We start from the raw sequence: 20,812 nt of genomic DNA, 5'->3' as shown, positions 1-20,812 counted from the left end.
GGCCTCATTCAAAACCAGCAGCATCCTCACTCCAAAGGCTGCTCCAGAGCTACACTTTTTCCAGGAATTTCCCACTGAACACTAGGGGAGACGAGACATGTTTCCGCAGCTTTTGTGGATATAACATACTTCCACCATGCACAGTGTTTCACTACCTGCTGCTGCGTTATAAGAGGAGCATAACTAAATTCAAACACTGGGAAAGGACACAAGAATGGGAACGTAATTTATTGTGCTTTCCTTGAATAGTCCAGCATAATCTGGCCAAAAGCTAGCAGTGCTCAAAAATAATTCCCTGCTAGGTAAAGTAACATCATACTCACTTGGACTGCAATACAGGAATCACTCCACTGCTAATTCAGGGAAAGAATAGCACATCTGTTGTCCCAGTCTCTGCAACATTAAGGTTATCACCCCAGTGAATCATCTGGGAAAAGAGACTACTGATTTTTGCACATCTTACTGGTTAGACTTAGCAAATTAACATCATGATGCTGGCCAAATTAAAAAAAATAAATAAAAGGACAGTCACAATTGTTTGATGCATTTAATTATTCACTGAGTTTCTTCAGTAGAAGTTTAGAGCAAAATGAGATAGGAAGAAAATATATTTTCATTAAGTAGTCCTTATTCCCAGCTGTATTAATGCATCTCATTCCATGGATCTTTAGTACAAACTAGCCATTTTCCACACTAGGGATAAGAATCTGGGATTTCCCTTGCCCTTCCAGGAATATTCATCAGAAGGTTACAGTCCTTCTATTTTATTTCTCTGACCCTAGAAATCTTGCATGCATGGAAAGGACACAGAGTGGTCCCATTCCAGCCTTGCCTGCCTCCTCACATTTAGGATATTCTCCTAAAAAGTGAAGCTCTCAAGACCATGTAAAAACCGACAACTCCCACACCTTTCACTTCTTCAAAGGGACTTCTCATCACTGGCATATTAAGCAAAAAGCAGGAGCCACCATTGCTCCTCTTCCCATTTTGAGCTGAACTGGAAGCCATTCACATACCAGACACTGCACGTTTATGCCAGATTAATTTCATCTCTTTAGAAACTTCAGCAGGTCTCAAGGCTTAATCATCTCCAGCTTAAAGGGTTACGTAGGCTTTCAGCTTTCTGAAGACTACGCTTAGGAACCATTGTAACTCTGTGGTCCAAAATGAGTACAAAGCTAAAAGGCAGTAACATAAAATGGTTCCAGTTCTTCTAGCTTCAGGAGGAGTACCTAGTGGGCATCCAGCCATGGCAGTACCTGTATCCATATATAGAGGGAAGGACGTGATCTGAATATAGTCCACAGAAGAGAGAGATTTCTTCCTACAAAATCCTAGCAGAATATTTCAGAGGGCAAGTCTGCAGCAAAGAAAATGCCCTTAGTGTAAGAAGACCAGGTTAGGGAGCACTTAAACAAACTGGACATATGTAAATCCATGGGGCCAGAAGGGTTGCACCCACCAGTGCTGAGAGAGCTGGCTGATGTCATTACGAGGCCACTCTCAATTATCTTTGAACACTCATGTCACTCCTGTCTTCAAGAAGTGCAAGCAGTACCATGTGGAGAACTACAGGCCAGTCAGCCTCACCTTGATCCCTGGAAAGGTGATAGGAGAAAATGCTCCTGGAAACTATTTCCAAATATATGGAGGACAAGAAGGTGACTCAGAATACTTAGCATGGATTTACCAGGGGGAAATCACACTTAACCAACATGATAGCCTTCTAGAACAAAATGACTGGCTTGGTAGATGAGGGGAGAGCAGTGGATGTTGTCTACATTGACATTAGTAATGCTTTTCCCATAAGATCTTCTTAGGGAAGCTGATGAAGTATGGGCTGGATGAGCAGACAGTGAGGTAGATTGAAAACTGGCTCAACAGCCAAGCTCAGACAGTTTTGATTATTGGTATGACATCTAGTTGGCAGCCAGTAACTGGACACATCCCCTAGAAGTCAATACTTGGTCCAATATTCTTAATGATCTGGATGTCCAGATCTAATCTGGACAGAGTGCAGCCTCATCAGATCGGCAAATGATATGAAGCTTGGAGGAGTGGCTGATGTACATGCTAGTTGTGCTGCCACTCAGATTGAATGGAGAAATAGGCAGGCGGGAACTTTATGAAGTGCAACAAGGGGAAATGGAAAGTCCTGCATCTGGAAGGACTAACCTTCACGCACCAAGGGCTGGGGGCCACTCAGTTGGAAGACAGCTTGGCAGAGAAAGATCATGTGAGTCCTGGTGGACCAGCTGAGCATGAGTCAGCAAGGCGACCTCATGGCAAAGACCAACAGCCTCGTGGGCTGCAATAGGAAGTATTGCTAGCAGGTCAAGGGAGGTGATCCTTCCCCTCTGCTCAGCATTGGTGAGGCCACACCTGGAGTACTTGTCCATTTCTAGGCTCCCCAGTACAAGAGAGACATGGACATACTGGAGAGGGTCCAGTGAAGGGCCACAAAGGTGATTAACAGACTGGAGTATGTCTCCTATGAGGAGAGGCTGAGAGAGCTGGGACTGTTCGCCCTGGAGAAAAAAAAATATTATTCAGGAGGGATTTCATTAATTGGTTTAAATACCTGATGGGAAGAATGCAGAAGACAGAGCCAGGGTCTTTTCAGCAGTGCCCACCAACAGAACAAGAGGCAATGCACACAAATCGAAACACATGAAATTCCATCTGAACACAAGTATGCACTTTTTTTACTGTGAGGGTGGTCAAACACTGGAAAGGTTGCCCAGAGAGGTTGTGAAGTGTCCATATGGGGAGATGTTCAAAACCTGACTGGGCACAGGCAACCTGCTGCAGCTGACCTGCTTAAACAGGGGGTTTGGACTAGGTGAGCTCAAAAGATGTCTTCCAACCTCAACCTGTGATTCAGAATATGAAACGAAGCCATAAACACAAGATGAAAGGATTACAAAAAAACAAGGGAGAAAGGTCCCAGGCATGCAGCAGAAAAAGAGAAATTAGAGGCAGGAAATAAGTCTTTTTCAGCTCCAATGAGTAGTATAAGGGAATGAAATATACAGCACAATGCTACGCTAGTAGTGCAGACAGTGTCATAAGAAGATATGTTTAATAGTAGCTAAGCAGCTTCTTTAAGGATGATTCCACCTATTATCTGATCCATTACTCCATAGCTAACTACTGGTTTTGATACTACAGAGCAAGATCATTTGGATCTTCATCTTTTATGGTGCCCTTATATATAAGAGCTTTAGCACACACAGACTGTAACCAGGCTAACTGGTGTTACCACCATTAAAATCATTACAATACAAATTACTTAAATGTAATAGATGGAAAAGAATGAAAGAGGATAAAAAAATTCTCAGTTGAGAACACTGTCTACTGCAATCAGATAACTGAAAGAGGAGCAAAGGGAACAGAAACAGGATAAACAAAGCTAGAGCAATGTTTCTTCTCCAGTGTGGCAAAGTTTTCCCAAAATCCCAGTTGAAAATACAGACAAAAGGATACAGAGAGTTCACAGGAGTCATGGTTATGGGAAATGAGTAAAGAAAACAATAAATTGAGAATATTATTAACCACTTAATTGCTAGAGATCTGCTAAATCTGCAGAATATCTATCAGTTTCCTAACCATGTACCATTTGATTTTCCTCCAAGGAATGTAGGAAACCTTGAAATCTCACAGTGGTTTTGATAACATTAGAATAGACTGAAAAGCCCCAGGGTAACAAACTCACATGCTGCAGAGTGATGTCTGATACATTTAATAGCATCTGAAAGAAAGTTTGTTGTGACAGCTGTGGAGTAGGATAGCTGGAAGGCTAGGTGGACTTGCAAAATGAAGAGGAGATTTCTGCCTAAAAATAAAGTCATAGAGTTCTCCCATCACTTAGAAAGATAAGGGGGGGTGGGGAAACTTTATGATCTTGAAGAGTGAAGCAGAAAACCAGACATTCCCCAAAGACTGCTTTTCCAGAATTGTCAAGATTCTTCATCTGGGAGAATGTTTATCAGTTAGAAAATCTTTGGGAACACTCACAGTCAAAGTTACCATTTAAATTATAAAGTCCTTAAAATGAGCCTTCTTACATCTAAAGCTAAGGAAAGGAAGAGTACAATATAATATGGATACAAGACTTTGAATAAAAAACAAAGTCTTATTACTTGGATCAAAAAGTCTAAAACTCCAGAGGAAAAACCTTTACTAACTTCAGAAGAACTATCTTTATTTGCTACAAATGAAGTTATGTCCTAAAATCCTGAAAAGTGCGAGCTAGTAGTGTATGCCCATATATGCCCAGGTAGCGATACTGACTTATGTGGAATAGGAAGTGAAATGTTTAAAGGCGGCTAAGGATTAAAACAGAGAGTCTGAATGTGCCCAGAGACCTTGCAGTCAGAGCTCCTCATTTGGTAGAAGAAAAATTTCATACCCTATTTATACTCTGTAGTGTGGAAGTACTATAGTTAACGTAGGAAGGAAGCAGTAAAAGGAACTACACTTAAGTCTTTCTTCACCTGCAAGCCTCAGAATAGTAACAGGCTACCTTGATATAATCTTATTCAGTAGCTGCTGCTAAAACGGATGTCAGTAATCCTGAAGAATCACACCGTAATCCAAGTGCAGAGTGCTGCAACAGTGGAGCTGCAGAAATGACCAGTCTGCTACTTCCCTAAAAAGCAGTGACAGCTAAAACAAAAATTAAGTAAAAAAGACAGTACCACTAAACAATGCCTAGACCATGCAGCAGTTGATATTGTTCTTAACAAGCATTCAAAATACAAACATTTCTCAAAAGGGAGAACGTTATCTTTTCAGAGGCAAAAGACATGAATTCAGCTGATTTTTACATGAGAACAACTAAATAGAACAGAAATACTCAATGAAAGAAAGGCAGTTAGGAAACAATGACACCGATACACACAGTGTTGTTCATGTTACAGTGAATGCCAAAGTACGTAGCTAATGCCAGCTGATGGCATTGAAAGACAACTGGGGGGCGGGGCAAGAGAGATGATTTTGGACAATTAAATCAAAACATAACAGAATAGGACTGCAATTATATTATCTGGTATTTTGATACTCAACTTTGGTGACGCTTCCTTCAAGTCCGTAACTATTGCTCTAGTGTTAAAAAAAAAAAACAAAACAAAACAGGTTGCCTTCAAACACAGAAAGACTGGCTTATGAAAAAGAAAATATATTCACATACACCCATTCTGAGACAAAACATTTGTGGCCTCTTACTAATTTAAGCTACCTTTCTTGATTGTAAAGACCCTTGGGATAGACACACATCTTGTATCTTTTCTTGAAATTCATACAGAATTGAGATACAAACTCTTCAGAATCACATATTGTTCTTTCAGCCTTTTCTACAGGAGAAAAGCACCTCATTTTTATGGAGGTGATATAACCACAGAAATCTCCTCTTACAACCACTTCTGTATTTTCTTATATCAGGAGATGAATTAGGCTATGGAAAAGAATGAAGTGTCCAAGAGAGAGAAACAAAAGGTCCCAAATTAAGGGGCACCAAAGACAAGAATTGCCAGTAAGGTCACATACTTGAAGTATCACCCAAAATTCTAAACCAAGTTTCTTTTTGAAAATACATTCAACAAGACATCTTATATCCTGTACTTAGAGTTAAATTATTCCCACAATTCTGATGCTAAAGATGCTAAATATTTTCTTTCTGAGTTTTTACTGGAAGTCCAGCAGATTGCATCCAGCCAAAGGATGAAGCCTATCTTCATACCACGATAAAGCCTAAAACACAAGGTACGAGCTATCAGCAAGAGATCAATCCATCTCTATGAATAGCAAAAGCTGCTAAAGCTGATAGATGGACATTGTAGCAGGAGCAAACCAAGTGTCGTTGACAACAGCCAGTGCAAGGCTGTCACTGTCGCAAGTTGGTCTGCCACCCCTATGAAAGCTGAAAGCCATCAAACCGCCAAGTATCTGGCGCTCACAGACACTTCTTGGTTCTCCTCCAAGCAGCGTTCCAGCAAAAGGCTGTTCAGTCCTACAGAACACATATATGCTTTATGTTGCCCCATATTCTGGGCAGAAAATACAAATACTTTGTCTCCTTCCAGCAATTAAATCTCAGTTTTAAAGGTGACTCTACACTATTGAGGATTGGGATATTTGCCAAAAAGAACCACCAAAATAAGTAACCTTAATTACAATTATGTAATGGAGTGCAACAGGCCAAGTTTTCTGATGAAGTGACCTGTCTGGCCTTAACAAAAATTACACCACATGATAATCTCACCTACATATATCATATACCACTCTAGAATTCTAAACTCTTAAGTTAAATTCTTAGCATTTCTATACATGACAAGAATAATATTCCTCCGCGTTCCTCTGTGAACACAGCTACAAAGCATTTTTAGCTTTGTATATGGAACAAAGTTTTTCATTTTAAGTCAACAAATTCAAAGAAGAGTTATGCACATTATTAAAAGCTTCAAATAAAAAGACCAAAAAAAGCGAGACCAACATTTTCAGAAGTATCCAACCATTTTAGCTATTTTATTCCATATACCTCTAATCTCGTTTTACAGACTATAAGTAGGACCACAATTCCAAATTAAGTCAATAATTATTCAGCATTGCTGAATATGATGAGATATTTAAGAATATTAATAAATAAAATTTTCAGATTAAAATAACTGTAATTTTTCTGAACATCTTTTTTATCGGTTAGTTTTTTCATACAGTCTTTCTCTACAGTCACAAGAAAAGGTATGTTCCTCATACTGCTATAGTATCAACATTAAAGTGGCTTTGTGAAGCTGAGAAATCCGGTGAACATATTGCTAGACTTGTTAAGAAAACTGATATTCTCGTCTTTTGCCTCCTTACTGTAAGATACTGTAAGATATGCCCACCAAGTCTTCCCTTTCCAGAGCAATAACGGATGAATTTCTAAATACAACTACATGAAAAAGGCATAGCATCAAGAATTTCTCATTACAATTGACAGAAAAAATATTTTTATGATGCACACATTTCTTTACTTATATTAAGGGTGGGAAAGGATATTAATTTCAATGAGATATGTTATGAAGTATGTCATTTATGATATCATCATGTTCACTAGGGCATAATACTGATACTCAAATATCATACTGTATTCCAACATGTCAACATCAGAAATAAATTGCTACAGCTCAGTGCCAATGTAAAACTGGGGCTACCACCCCACTGCAGACTGCACTGCAATGTACAAACAAAACCAAATCTTAAGAAGTTTAAATGTAAAGAACCAAGGCAAAGAACAGACTGTAAGCAAGATAAATACACTTTACTTAGTAAAGAGCTTCACAGAAAACTGTGGTTTAGCCAATTTTGAGCAATAAATAAGCAAAACCACACCTATTTCTGATGTTGAGGAAAGCTCCAACACCATTTCGTCATCAAACCTACTCCCCGGAGCAACACACCTTCGATCACAGAACACTACAGCTACCATGCATAAGGTGGTTCAGATTTTGCATTTAGTTTCTAATTACTTTTTACTGCCATTTAAGAGACAAAAAAATTATCAAATGATTTTGCTACTGCAGGACAAAAGACGTCACTTACAACAGAACACATCTATCAGTATTAATAACTTTTTTTTTTTTATTTCAAGTGGCATTCAACAGTTCCCAGTTAAGATCATGGTCCACAGTACTACTCACTGCAGAGAGACACTGAGACAAGCGTGCCATTAGGTCCTTACAACTACGGACAGACAAAAATGGACAAACAATTGGAAGAGGAGGGACCCAGAAGTGACATCTCCAAGCGATTCAGTTGCCACATGAAAGACACTTCCATTAACATCACCACTCAAACCCTTTCTCCTGAAACTACCAAGAGGAGCCGATCAAAAGCTTGCTGCAGTGAAGCAAATGGTTGTATTACAAAAAGTTAACTGGAAATCAAAGTGGGGGAAAAAAAGGCAAACAAAAGAAACCAAAAAAAAACACCTCAAACAAAGAACATACCAAAAAACCCCCACCAATTACATAGAGAGGACAGTGACAAATGCTGACACCAGTGAGTCAGGGTAAAACAGTTCCTATTTTTCTGAGCCATGCAATTCTACTTCCATGTGTTTGTGTTGGGTTTTTTTAATACAAGATAGCAAAACAGTTCTAAACATAAAACAGTTATTGTATCTGGTATGCTCATAATAAATATCTGAAAATGCCTATTCTCAACTTATTTTTGTTCGCATATGAACACACCTGGCATGTTTCTGTCCATAGATCAGACTCCAAAGATCCACCATGCAGGTGACCTGTGAGATAGCTTATACTGGGCTGCAATAGGTTAGCAAACCTTAGATAAGGTTTAGAAAATTGACAATTTTCTGCATAGACAAAATTTGAGCATGGGAAAATATGTACAGGGAAGCCCAGACGTATACATTTTTCATGTGAAAGCACCTCAGTGCAAGATTTAAAGTTCATTTTTAATACTTAGTTTGCAAACATACACCTTGCTGCTACCAGCTACAGCACCTTACAGGTCTTTTGTTTCTTAAGGGGAAAGAGAGGTGCACCCTGCTCAGAATCAAAGAATAACTGACACCTGGATGAACACCAATTTCTTAGTAGCTTTTGATGAATTACCATTCTAAGCAGATGGCTGAAACAGAAGAAACTTCTCTCTGAAGGAGCCAAAAAGTGACAGTGTAAACCTAAGCAGATGTTCAAAGTGGAATCAAGACTCTAAAGCACCTTTCAGAGGACTGTGGTTTTTTTCTCAGCGTAACAGAAGTGTCACCAGGAAAAGTAGCTGTATTAGCAATTTGTATGTTCAAATCCCATTCATATGCTCAAATTAAAATATTTAATTGAGTGCAGTAGCATTGGACTAATGGTATCACATATTACAAACATTTTCCACTTCATAAAATCCTGACACAGTGAATTATCTATAAAGCTAAACATGCCTACAGTATAGTTTTCAGGTCTGGGAGTATTAGCCATTTGCCCTTGGTCAGCATTTTTCAAGAGACCTGAAGCCAACAGTTTCCAGAAAGCAATATTTTTTTTATTTTTTTTTTTCAATTTTTCAACAGGGAAAGTCTTTAGCAAAAGATCAAAAGATACTATATTATAATATACTACACTATATTTTAGATAATGTTAATACAGATAGCTGCCCAAGCAAAAATAAATGCCTTATTCTTGCACAGCCATACTTTCAGAGATACCGTAGAACATATATGCATAAATACCAACAGCAGCTTTACAATAAACGAAAAAATTACCACTCCTAAAACGCATTCAGGAGCTACACTGGAGACAGCTTTCCAAAACAGCAAAATCTATTTGTGAGAAGGAAGGTAGTGTAATGAACTATGAAACTCCCTTTTCTCAACACAATTATTGTTCAAATCTCATTGTGTAAGAAAAAAAAAAATGGAGGTCCACCCTTTAAAATCCTCACGGGTCCTTTGTTCTAACTGTCAAACTATCTGTGGTACCATTTGTTTGATCCAGATGCTTAACAGGGTCTTGAATGTGACAATATAAAAGCTGATACTGTACTTGAGTGTCATGTTAAGGGAAGATACTGACTCTGGCAGACATAAGCTGACTAGGTATACATATATATCATTTTCTGGCACACATTGGACCACATCCGGCACACATTTTATAGCATCTGCAACGCTATTAGAGACAGAATGTGATCAACCCTCTCTCTGCAAATATTATGTTAAGACATCTCCCTGTCTTTGCACTGACATGATTCTGACACTGCACCTGACCAATAATACTCATAGATTAAATTATGCCAAGAAAGTAGCGGAGCAAACAAAACAGCCAAAATTTTCCTCTTAGGTCTTAAACGCATCTGCACAGTTCAGATTGCATAAGGCAAAGCTGACATGCAGCTGTCAGCTCCAAAACTCCAGAAAAGTTTTTACACTGGCCATCTGTGAGAAAACCAGCTCAACACCGCTGCCACAAACACACCAGGCCCAGGTGAGTGACTGCACCCAAACTCAGGAAGTCCACAGGAACTTCAACCAAACAGAGCCCAGAGAGGTCACGGCTCCATTTCCAGACTGTAGTTGCTCACCCTGTCCTTCTGCTATTCCATGTGACAGCCATGAGCTCCTTCTGGGTCTGCTGGAGGAGTTATGCCTGGAACACAATAAAAAGTGAAGCTATTTAGACACTCTTTAAATTGCTATTTAGACAGTTATCAACCTGGGCAGGGACCCCAGGTGTTAGGACACCTTTGGCTTTTATCCTACCTGTTAAATGGCCCGCTGCAAGCACAGCTTTGGGAACGCTGCCTTTAAGTGTTTCTAGTCACAAGACCAATCATTAAGGAGACAAATGCTTGCAGAATCAACCCACTTAGAGCACTTTACTTTGATTTAGCTATAAATGGTGATTTTCAAAACCACACGTTTGCCCTGTCATAATTGCATAAAATTCAGAGGGCTTTATCCACAGCATGAGCAGAGAGGCTATTCAACATTTGGGGGTCCGGTGTTACTAGTATGAGGAGAAAAGGGAGCCTCTGCCTCCTTCAGTGAATCCAGGTGTTGCAAATGTCAGTCTCCTTATGAACTAAAATGCAAGTCCAAAATAAAATGAAACTGGTATTGGAGGATCGCTTACACTCAGTTTTGATTTTTGACATATATCAGCTTGCGAGCAGGGACAACTGATGAGGTAGAGTTCTTATAAAGTTACAACTGCTCCTTCATTCAGAAACAGCCAAAAAAGCCATCTTTGAATTCTCAATGACACGATGCTCCTTTCAAGCTGACAGTGTCACCACACGTGCCCACACTTCCAGGATTTCCGTATTAGGGTCACTCCTCAGAAAAGTCTTCTTTGAAACCATATGGAAGTCAGACTGGAACATAAACAGTGCTTGGGGCAACAAATTACGTATCAGTCTGCTCCCTGATGACAGTGACTTCCCAGTTATCCATTGGAACAGATCTGATGGCAACACTAATCCTATGCCCCAACTCCATGTTTGCCAACAAGCCCTACTTGTTGAGTACAAAGTACATATATATATAAAAGTACCTGGAGAGCAGACAACGTCAGCAAGAAGCCTACATTTCTTAAGTTTACTATCCCATTAAATTCGTAGATTAAGGCTCTTTCTACAGCAAAGTTACCTTCTGCTTTCAGGAGAGCAGCTGAGCTTGCACAGACCACCACTCACAGTTGCAGCGATGCTTGCAGCCAACAGCCCAGCTGTTACCTCACCACAGCTGAAAATGTTTTCGAGGAAAAAAAGCTAGTATTAGCTGACTTTCATCCTTCCTATGCCGCTTGTCTGTAGGGACAGGAGATGTTACGCAGCACATTTCATTTTGATAATTTTGGGAGGCTGCATTAGACAGATGCCTACTGTAGTTATTATTATTTATCCACTGTGCATCTGGTTTTGTATATACAGTTCACATACCGATAAGCTCTCAATAGTTGTTTTTATATGACATTCTTCAAAGGAACTTTCCCATGCTCCCATTCCTGTTTGCATGCTGCTCAACCAGGCTGTGTGTTCTGGAGTTTCAGAACACAGGCATCTGAATACATTTAATTTTAATACCAATGCATTGAGAACAGAAGCAACGGAGAAGTGCCATATCTGCCAGCATTACAATGAGGAAAAGCCAAAGTTTCAAGCAGCATGTGAAAGGCGAGAAAAAAATTAGAGAATTTGACTACTAGTCCCCCAAAACATAACTGCTCTGACTTTGGTAAACCCTTGATGCCTGCAAATGTGTGATGGCGGCACTGACAAGAGCGTGGTGTGTAAATGCAATGATGAGACAGCTGAGAGGGCTGCACCCCAATCACAAGAAAATGGCACTGGTTTAAAAACAAAAGAAAAAAACCCAAGCATATAAACATTAGTTATGCTTCATAGATACATATATCATACATATTTTAACTGCGAGGTTCATCTCCTGGCTTAACATCAAGGTCAGCAAAACAGGACTCACTTTGTACATTTTTTTTAATGCTTCTACTTTAAATAAAACTTGCCATATGATCTAGATCAAAGAAACACAGGATGTGTCACTATTGATAACGACAGCTCCTCAAATAAAGCTTAAAACATGCATTGACTTCTTTTAGCCTAAAAGCTTAAACCATAAAGCAATTTTCACAAATTTGTTTCACAAATAACATCAGATGCGAGAGTGTGATGCAGGAAAAAAAAAAAAAAAAGTCATTTCTAGCCATGCCAAAAATTCCCATACTCGAGAAAGCATCAAGCCTTGTTTGCTTATGAACACAAAACAACTCGCGCTGTTTTGTCAAAGGGATTATTTTTACTCAAAACCAATATTCTGGGGCCAAAAAATCAGAACGACGTTGAGCAACGAGAGGACTGCTACCACTTAGCACTGGGAAATATCTTTTCCTCTAGTGAAAAAGACTTACAAATGAGTTTTCAGATCACCTACTGCCAGATGTAAACACAGAAAGATAATCATACTACTCTGACCACCTCTTTTTCCAATGAAACAAAACATTCATTGTCCCAGTCAAAATTTAGATGTGAGGCTTAAGACACCATTGTCACCTGCTATGAGCACAGCAAACTTAAGAGATATTTTGACATTCAGCACAACTTGTTCTCTCCAAGTTTCTTACAGTTCGACCACTTTCTCCTCTGTCATTACCAGATTTGCTTGTCCAAAATAGGACAACTACCAACAAGCCCTGTATGATCCACTCATATCGAATATGCTGGGTCTGGCTAAGTTAGGTCTTTTTAACAATCACAACTGTATCGTACACCAGATACATCTTGCTTTGCAGTGCTGTCTGCTGACTTGGGTGGCATCACTTACTGGAAACAAGCACATCTGTCCTCATTCAGTTACTCTTTGAAGGGCAGCCACAGAGATATTCCTGCTCACTACCGCCCTTTCTGAAAGTTTTCTCTTCAGCTATAAGAGGTAAGTCCAAAACGACGCATGAATCAGAAATATTAGCTGCAGTAATGTATATTAAAATCAGCGTAGGTGTATTTTACCAGCCTATGGAGTGGGGAACAGAAGATTTAGATCAGTTGTGGCTTAAGTCCATCTAGGTCCAAGATACAGTGGTTCTGCTCTCCAAAATGCCACTCACTTGCACCAGAACCTCATCCATATGGTCAGGCGGCAAGTTGGCTCTGGGAACCAATCCAATGAAAAATATTTATTCTTTGTTTGCAGAAATTAATCATGAACATTAGTACCAGTAGGTTACTGCCAGAGAGAAAGTGGGGACGTACTACTCAAAGGAAGAATGGACTGCAGCAGTTCCTGCAGCCTGAAGAGCAGACAGCTCTGCTCTTTCCACCACCTCTGCCACCTGGGTGACAACCACTGGCCAAGGGACAGGTGAGTGGCTGGGGTGGAAACCTCTGCAGCAGCTGCAGGTAAATTAGAAAAGGGAAGTAACTCCGAGCCTGCATAGAATTTTCCAAGCCTATTCCTGAAACTTTTTTGGTTCTGAAAACCCTCTAGAGATTCCTTACCCAACAATTATTTCAAGACAACCAAACTGAACAAGTAATTAAAGTCAAGTTGACTTTGTTTTTCTTCTAGTATATCTCACAGTGCATCACTGAGGTAGAAATTGTCTGCTCCGTGTATTTTTCAGCAGCACTGAATACATTACCTGAGATTAGTAATGTATTTTTCTGCCTTATCTAGTTGTCATAAGAAAAAATATTAATAGCCCATTGCAGTATATGATCAATCTTAAAGAAATCAGTAACTTGCAATTCCTTTGGCTTCCAAAGCAATAAAGAATTTCATTAAACTAGAACTCCAAGAAGTGTTTTCGCAGACTGCCACAGAAGAGCGCTCATGTATTGTATGGGAGAACATGACCAGAGAGAGCACTAGAAGGTGAGTCCTGTGATTCAGAACAGTAAAAATCAACAAGATCAGAAATGCTAATCTCAAAACCTGTGGAGAGTAGAAAGGGAAACCATTACATGTAAATCAAATTTATGCTTTGGTCTTCAAAAGTTACAGATAAAAAAGTGGATGCTTTCCCAACGGAAGTTACTGGCTCAGATCTCATTTTAAGGCATCAAAAAGCACGCTTCTTTCTCAAATGTCTATCAGCACATGCATAATATTACATAAGCCCCTTTTGTGGGGCTACTTGAAACACAAAATTACTTTCGACTCACTTGTCTTATGTAAATTAACAGTCAAGTGCCTCCTCTGAAAAAGACTAACATAAAAATTAAAGACACAGATATCAATATACATGTAGCAGATGAAAGCTAGAAAAAATGGGGGAAGGAGGAAGAGCGATCTCATTCGCTTTCACGCAGAGAGTTCTAACAGGAAATGTACCATCACTACATTTGAGTAAGAGATCAGACACCATAACCAGCAACTGGAGGAAAAAAAAAAAAAAAAAGAACAAACCACACATATACTTACAACCAGAACTTTCTCACATCAGTACTAAAACAGACTTCACAAGGGTGACAACAATTGTCAGTTGCACAAAATGGGGGGGTTACAAAACAGGTCTGGGCTAATCCCGAGCTGGTGCAAACTGCCACTGTTACACTGAATGCAGGAGGATCACTCAAGCAAGTTTAAAATAAATCTTAGTTGTTTATATTTCGTACTATGTAAGAAATGTCTATGATAGGTGACCCGAGATTAACCTCCTCTCACTATAACATAAAGATCACTGATTTAAAATCAATCTCAGACAATTGAGAATTGAGATAAATTTGATTGGAATTTTTCTTTTCTCAAACTGCATTAGTATCTTTTAAAATCAGGTTTCAAGATCACATGCCTTTTACCATACCTCTGATTGCAATGGGTAGTAGAAAGAAACATTTTGGCAAAATATATAAACAACTACATCGAGATGTATTTTAATTCATATGTCTGTTCATTAGATACTTCTACTGAATCCCTCTTTGGCAGCAACAGCACGAAAGGGATTTTCCCATTTTTCTCTCACACCCACTGTGGAGAAAATTCATCAAACACATCTGTGTTAAGTAGCCTTAAAAGACTCTGAGAAAATATTACTATTACTAATACCAGGACACAAAAAAAACAATCCACTAACACCCTCCCCCCCCACCAATAGATAGATAGGTAGGTAAGTAGTAGATAGATAGATAAACCCCCCCACCATTGGTCCATTCTCTCTGTCTCAAAAAAAGAAATCAAAAAGAAATCTTGAAAGATCAAGGTACTCAAAGTATCGTTTTTAAAACTACAGGTTAACGTTTTTCTCAAGATGACATACAATTTTTTATTCTATCGTAAAACTGAAACAAAAAAGCACAGAGCATTCTCCACAGATTCCGTCAGAAATACTGACTTAATGAAGCAATTGGCATTTAGGAGATTAAGAATCAGAGCTAAAAATTCACTATTGCCATCGCAATGAAAATGTAAGTGACTGGGGGTCAAGTGAAGAAAGAACTTAAGTTTATTTCAGTACTTTGAGATTATTGCAGACGTTTGGTAACAAAAATGTGAAAGATTACTGCAATGCAGTTTTTGACAGATAATATTTCCTGTCGAGACAGAACAGAAAGAACTGTAGAGCTTCAAGATTGTAATCGTTTTGTACATTTCTACGCACAAAGTACTTTTTTAAGCAAAATATTTCACCCCTGCAGCTGCTATCTCTTAGATGTACTGCCATCCTTCATCTTCATCCTCCCACAACTGGAAAGGAAGGAAGAAATGACAAGACAAAGTTTTCAATCTTAAAATAAAAGTTTTATATGCTATAGCAAGAATAGATAAAAGAATTCTACGTGCATTATGAGTTTATGCAATTATATCAACAATAAGAGACTATGTAGGTTGCTTCCTTTCCCAGTTTGGTATTAAAGACATGCAGGCATTTGCAAAACCGTGTTATAAAACAAATAAGAATATATATGAGCTTTTACTGACAGATGTCTCCCAACAGGGGTCAATGCCAGGTTGTTCTTCCCCAGCCCAGATTTGCAATCTGTTCTTATCTGATTTAGTATCTTATTGTTCTGCTGTTCAAAAGAATTATATATATATATTTCAAACACCGAGAAACAAGATTGGGTAAGACAAAGGCTTAGTATGAAGCTCTAAAGCTGCAGTGGCTCTGATCCAAGTTTATCTGCACAGACTTCATCTGAAAGATTGAAGTTTGGGTAAAGTAAAACTGATTGCAAGGCACAACTGATAGACGCTATCCAAGATAGAGTGGATATGTCTAAAGCAATGAGTCAAAATTTACAAGGAAACAAGGGATGTAAGAACTCTCATGGATATGGCAGGCTTTGCAGGGTTTCTTTCTTATTTATTCTAAATAATAATATAACAGAGGGAGCACCAGACGAGGCTGGAAGGTGATTTTAAGGAGCGATAGTAAGTAAGCATGAGAAAGACTTTAAAATAAAAGCCTTCATCCTTGCAGAAAAATAACCCGAGCAAAATCAAGGCAAATTTTGTCACGCTAGCTTAAATCCTAAGAATTTCTCAAGCTGAAATAGAGAGATACACTCTGGACAGACGTTGATGTAAGCAGTCCTTCCAGTCCCATACAGGGAATCCGTTCTACAGTCATACCAAGGATTGCTTTATAAGAAGAAACACCCACACGCTCCCCTTTCATCAACAGATTACAACACTCTTACACTCTTTTGATGCAAAAGGGCAGGCAGACATGGAACAATCTCCAGAGACAGTAAAAATGAATCCAATTTTGAACACAGTGAAAACCACAGACAGGCAAAATTCTGAAAATTAAGGCTTACAATACAAGAAATCATGATTTCAGGTGTTACACGTGTATGGTCCTGTCTGAGCAGGTGCTTTGAGTGCTCATGCAGCACTTAGGAAAGTCAAGTCCCAAAAATGCTGCAGTTTGAAGGAAGAAAAAAGTAATGAACAAATAAACAGACATCCAGTGCTTGTAGTTTGAATCGTCTCTTCAGTAGTTCCACGCAGATTTGTCAGACACAACCACTAGATACAAAAGGCTCCTCTATATCTAATGCTTCCTTAGTAAAACCTGATTCAGCTTGCAGAACTTACGTTTTTTCATCTTTTTTCATCTCACTTTTCTCTCCCTCATATATATTTTAGTACTTCTATAAAATATGTATATGCATATACACACATATAAATTTGTATATACATGCATAAAAATGCCTCTCTTCTTACATGCTTTTCCCTTCTGCATCAATTTGAAAAAGATAGCCTTTAAAGTCCCATCAAAACAAATCTAATGGGTACTACTTACTTGAATTTCCTACTCAGAAGCACTAAACCACTTTACATGCTTGGATCTTTTCACTATGAAGCGTGCCGTAAAAACGTAATTAAATATCTAACGTACCCATCTGGTACGTATGGGTTTCATCCGTTTGCAGCTTCCAGCCAGGGACTGCTGTCAGCTTGCCTGGTGTCAACACGGCAGCAGAGCACCCTGCCTCGCCTAATGTTGGCCACGCATCCCCTCAGGCACGTGCCCCACAGCCTGCTACAACTTAAGGTCAATATTTGGTTTTAAATTAAGAGGAACGAGCGGGTAAGCAGGCACGTCTTGTCACGCAATGGAGCGTCCGTGTTCCTGAAGGTCAGACACTGCCAGAGTCGAGCGGGAAGATGGGCGTGAGGTGGGCCCGACACCCCGCTGCCAGGCCGAGGGGCTCCATCCCACCGAGCCATGGCAGGGCTGGCCCAGCAGCACCCGAGGCCGCAGCCCAGCAGCTGAAGGCCGCATTTCGGGGGTGGGGGAACCCCAGCAACATATGCCGGCAAGGCCTTAGAGCAAGGCCTCGGCAAGAGGAGGAGAGGGGGCTGCGGCGCGGCGGTGATGGCGGCCTTGCCCTCCCTCCTCGCCCCCTGCCAGGCGGCGGAGCCGGGCCCCACTGCGAGAAGCGCGGCCCGGTAGAGCGCTGCAGCCCGGCGGAGAGGCACCGAGACAGGGAAAGCCGGGCAAGGGCTCCCCGCACGGGGGCCCCCAGCCCACTGTGAAGAGGAGGAGGAGGAGGAGGACGAGGAGGAAAAGGATGAGGATGAGGAGGGGAGCAGAGCAAGCACGCACCTTCCCCGTGCGGAGCGGGCCGCGGCGGCGCCAGCACGGCCCCCGCCTCCGCCCGGCCGGGGAGGAGCCGCCGGGGTTGTAGAGGAGGCGGGCCGCCGCCCGAGCCTGGACGGTGCCAGTTGCTCCGAGGCCGCCTGAAGCTGCGTAGAAGCCGCCTCAGGGCCGGGCCGGGCCGGGCCCGGCGCTGCGGGTGAGGCCGAGCGTGTCCCCCGCCTTGCCGGCGGGTCGGGCCGTGGCGTCTCGTAGGCCCCTCTGAGGCGGAGGAGGCCTCAAAACTCCCGTCCACGTACCGTCCCCAGCCCTTCCCGGGGGGAAACCGGGGGCTGCCGGCTACACGGGGCTGCCCTCCTGCAGGGCAGGTGTGTCGGTGGTGCGAAGATGTACAGCAAGCAGCCAAAACCTGAGGAGGCTTCCCCACTGCCTTCAAGGTGGTAGCGGCCTTCTCCATGGGGACTCCAGAGAGGGCAAAGCCGCATCAGCCACTGATAGCTTCCAGCTGGCCAAGGCCTTTGCTGCCTTGACACTGCTAGGAACCAAAGTAAGGCCACCACTGCTCATACAGTGGCCTCCTGCACAAGTAACGTTGTGCTCATTTAAGTAAAGGTGTGTTTATAAAAACGCTTAGGTAAATGAGTGCAATTCCTTCTGTAGATAAGATCTTAAAATACAAACATTGGTCTTAATCTGCAAACACTTGAAGCTCTCAGTTGGTTCTGTTTAAATCAATGGGACTACCCAGGTGCTTACAGGTAAGTGTTTTGAGGATCAAAGCCCTTGGCGCATTTCCAAAAAGCTGTTGTAGCAGGAAGACAGTGAAGAATTTCCCTCTAATATTCAACACTGCTCCAATATTCATGATCTTTCTGCCTAAGTGAAAAGACTGTAATACTAATGAGCTACATGGGAGCGTACCTTGAGAAGGGATTTGAAACACACATTATTATAAGATAATGGCTGTTTCTGACAACCTGACTCCTCCACCCGTTTATTTGAGGTGACTCACTTGTGTTTTTCACTCATATTTTTCAGTGCACAATCTGGATGGTACATTTTTGCAGCTGGGGGCTGTGTCCTGCTGTAGAGATCACGGAGCGTGCTGGTGGGATGGAACAATACATTTCTCTCAAACTGCTGCAGTCCTTAAGAGTCCTGTTCCATGGAGGGTAACAAAATAACTGTTTAAATAAAAATGTTACACAAGTCAATGTCTGCTAGAAATCTGCCTTGTCACTTGCCTGTGCACTCTTTATATTCTTTACATGTTGTGCCCTGTAGGCTGTAAGTGTCCATCTGAGACTGTATCTCTGGAAAGAGATTATACACAGTGATCAAGTAGTTATAAATGTGTCGCTGTAAGTCATGCAAGAAAATATTCCATCCTGAAAGACTGGCTGTTGCACCCACAACATCTTGAACTTAACCACCAATGTACAACTTTCCTTTTTGCTTCCCACAAGAGATAGAACATGGGATGGGTCTGCATGTACAAGCTCATGTAAAACTGTACTTGCAGTATTTGAATTTAGGATTTTGGTTGATTCCTGAGAGTGATTCCTTATCTTTTAATTTGCTCCCTTTACAATTCAATCACTTCCCAAAACTGGTTTCCCATTATTTTTTCCTGAATTAGCTTCCTTTGTTAATCCTTTCCTCGCCAAGGAGTCAGAAGGACGAGTGATAATAAGCCATCTTTTTTCCCTGTCATCAAATAGTCGGAAGGATGGAGAATGCTTGGCATGGCTGTCATTAATCCCAGGTCAGAGGGAAATGAGCACACTGCTCACGTCTTCTGTTGGCCTTGCCTGAGAAGCAATAAGAGCAAGTAAGGAGACATAACAACAAAACCTAAAGCTCCACCCCGCCAAGCCTCTTCAGCCAGCAACAGCACAAATCTGTTTGTGGGTTTGAAACACATCAATACCCACTTAGCCTCAGGAAAGGTATTTCAATCACACCCATCTCTTACATTATTTTCTTATATTTTGCATTATTCATTAAATACATAGTTTTGTTTTCCTTTAGTTTGCAACTTCAGGACTTTCGGATTACTGTTCTTTCCTCCTTAGAATTGTAATTGTAAATCAGGGAGAAGCTGTAGCTGAGGAGACTTGTCCTCAGTTTCCCAGACTTTATAAGCTACTGTGTCGGGGAAAATCCTCCCCCATCCGGAAATCACCTGTGTGATCCACCTTGCATACTTTTGAACTCATTAAGACTATTCAGGTGTTTGAAGGTCTTTACAAGATTGCTGTGATTACACTGGTGGCAACAGTGTCGGAGTCAAGTACTTAATATTCAAGAAAGGGATTGGATATATATGAATGTAAAAAATAATCAGAATTATCTGATGGTAACTTAGTGCTTCAGGGAATAAGCCAGTATCTAACTCCTAGAAAGAGGGATGAAATCTAATGTGAGGAAAGATGACGCTTTTTACTGCTGGATTTTTTTCACCTTCTATTATACAGTATATGAAGCAACTCATGGAGTCTGCTGTTAGGCACAGGATATTGCCCAAATTAATCCTTAAACTCTTCTGATAGGACAGTCACGTGGTACCATGCTTCTCCCTGCACAGAATGGGGATGATGGATGATGCTATTTCGCTGTGCTTTGTTTTTCCAGTCTGTTTAGTGGACCAAGGACTGCTTTGGTGGAGCTCCGAGCTTCACTGAGGTCTCTAAAATGTGACTGTATTAAAATAACAAGAAGGAATCACAAGCATATTCACATACTAATTATTA

General features: G+C 40.8%; 1 protein-coding gene across 4 annotated transcripts in view; it reads right to left on the bottom strand.

Moving 5' to 3' along the window:
- The window catches only part of CPQ (carboxypeptidase Q), a 161,782-nt gene extending 143,650 nt beyond the window's left edge, over positions 1-18,132 (bottom strand). For 2 of the 4 annotated variants that reach the window (XR_010070054.1, XM_063327244.1), the window contains exon 1: positions 10,078-10,142. Coding sequence is in view for 2 of the 4 variants with exons in the window: in XM_063327244.1 (XP_063183314.1) it covers positions 10,078-10,109 (32 nt within the window). In the remaining 2 variants the exon portion in view is untranslated. Of the gene's footprint in view, positions 1-10,077; positions 10,143-18,068 lie in introns of those variants that run through there. The other 2 variants (XM_063327242.1, XM_063327243.1) reach the window with 2 other exon arrangements.
- Between the last annotated feature and the right edge of the window lie 2,680 nt (positions 18,133-20,812).

Source organism: Chroicocephalus ridibundus, chromosome 2 (assembly GCF_963924245.1).
Source record: "Chroicocephalus ridibundus chromosome 2, bChrRid1.1, whole genome shotgun sequence".
NCBI lineage: Eukaryota > Metazoa > Chordata > Aves > Charadriiformes > Laridae > Chroicocephalus > Chroicocephalus ridibundus.
This window is presented reverse-complemented; position numbering and strand designations above follow the sequence as displayed.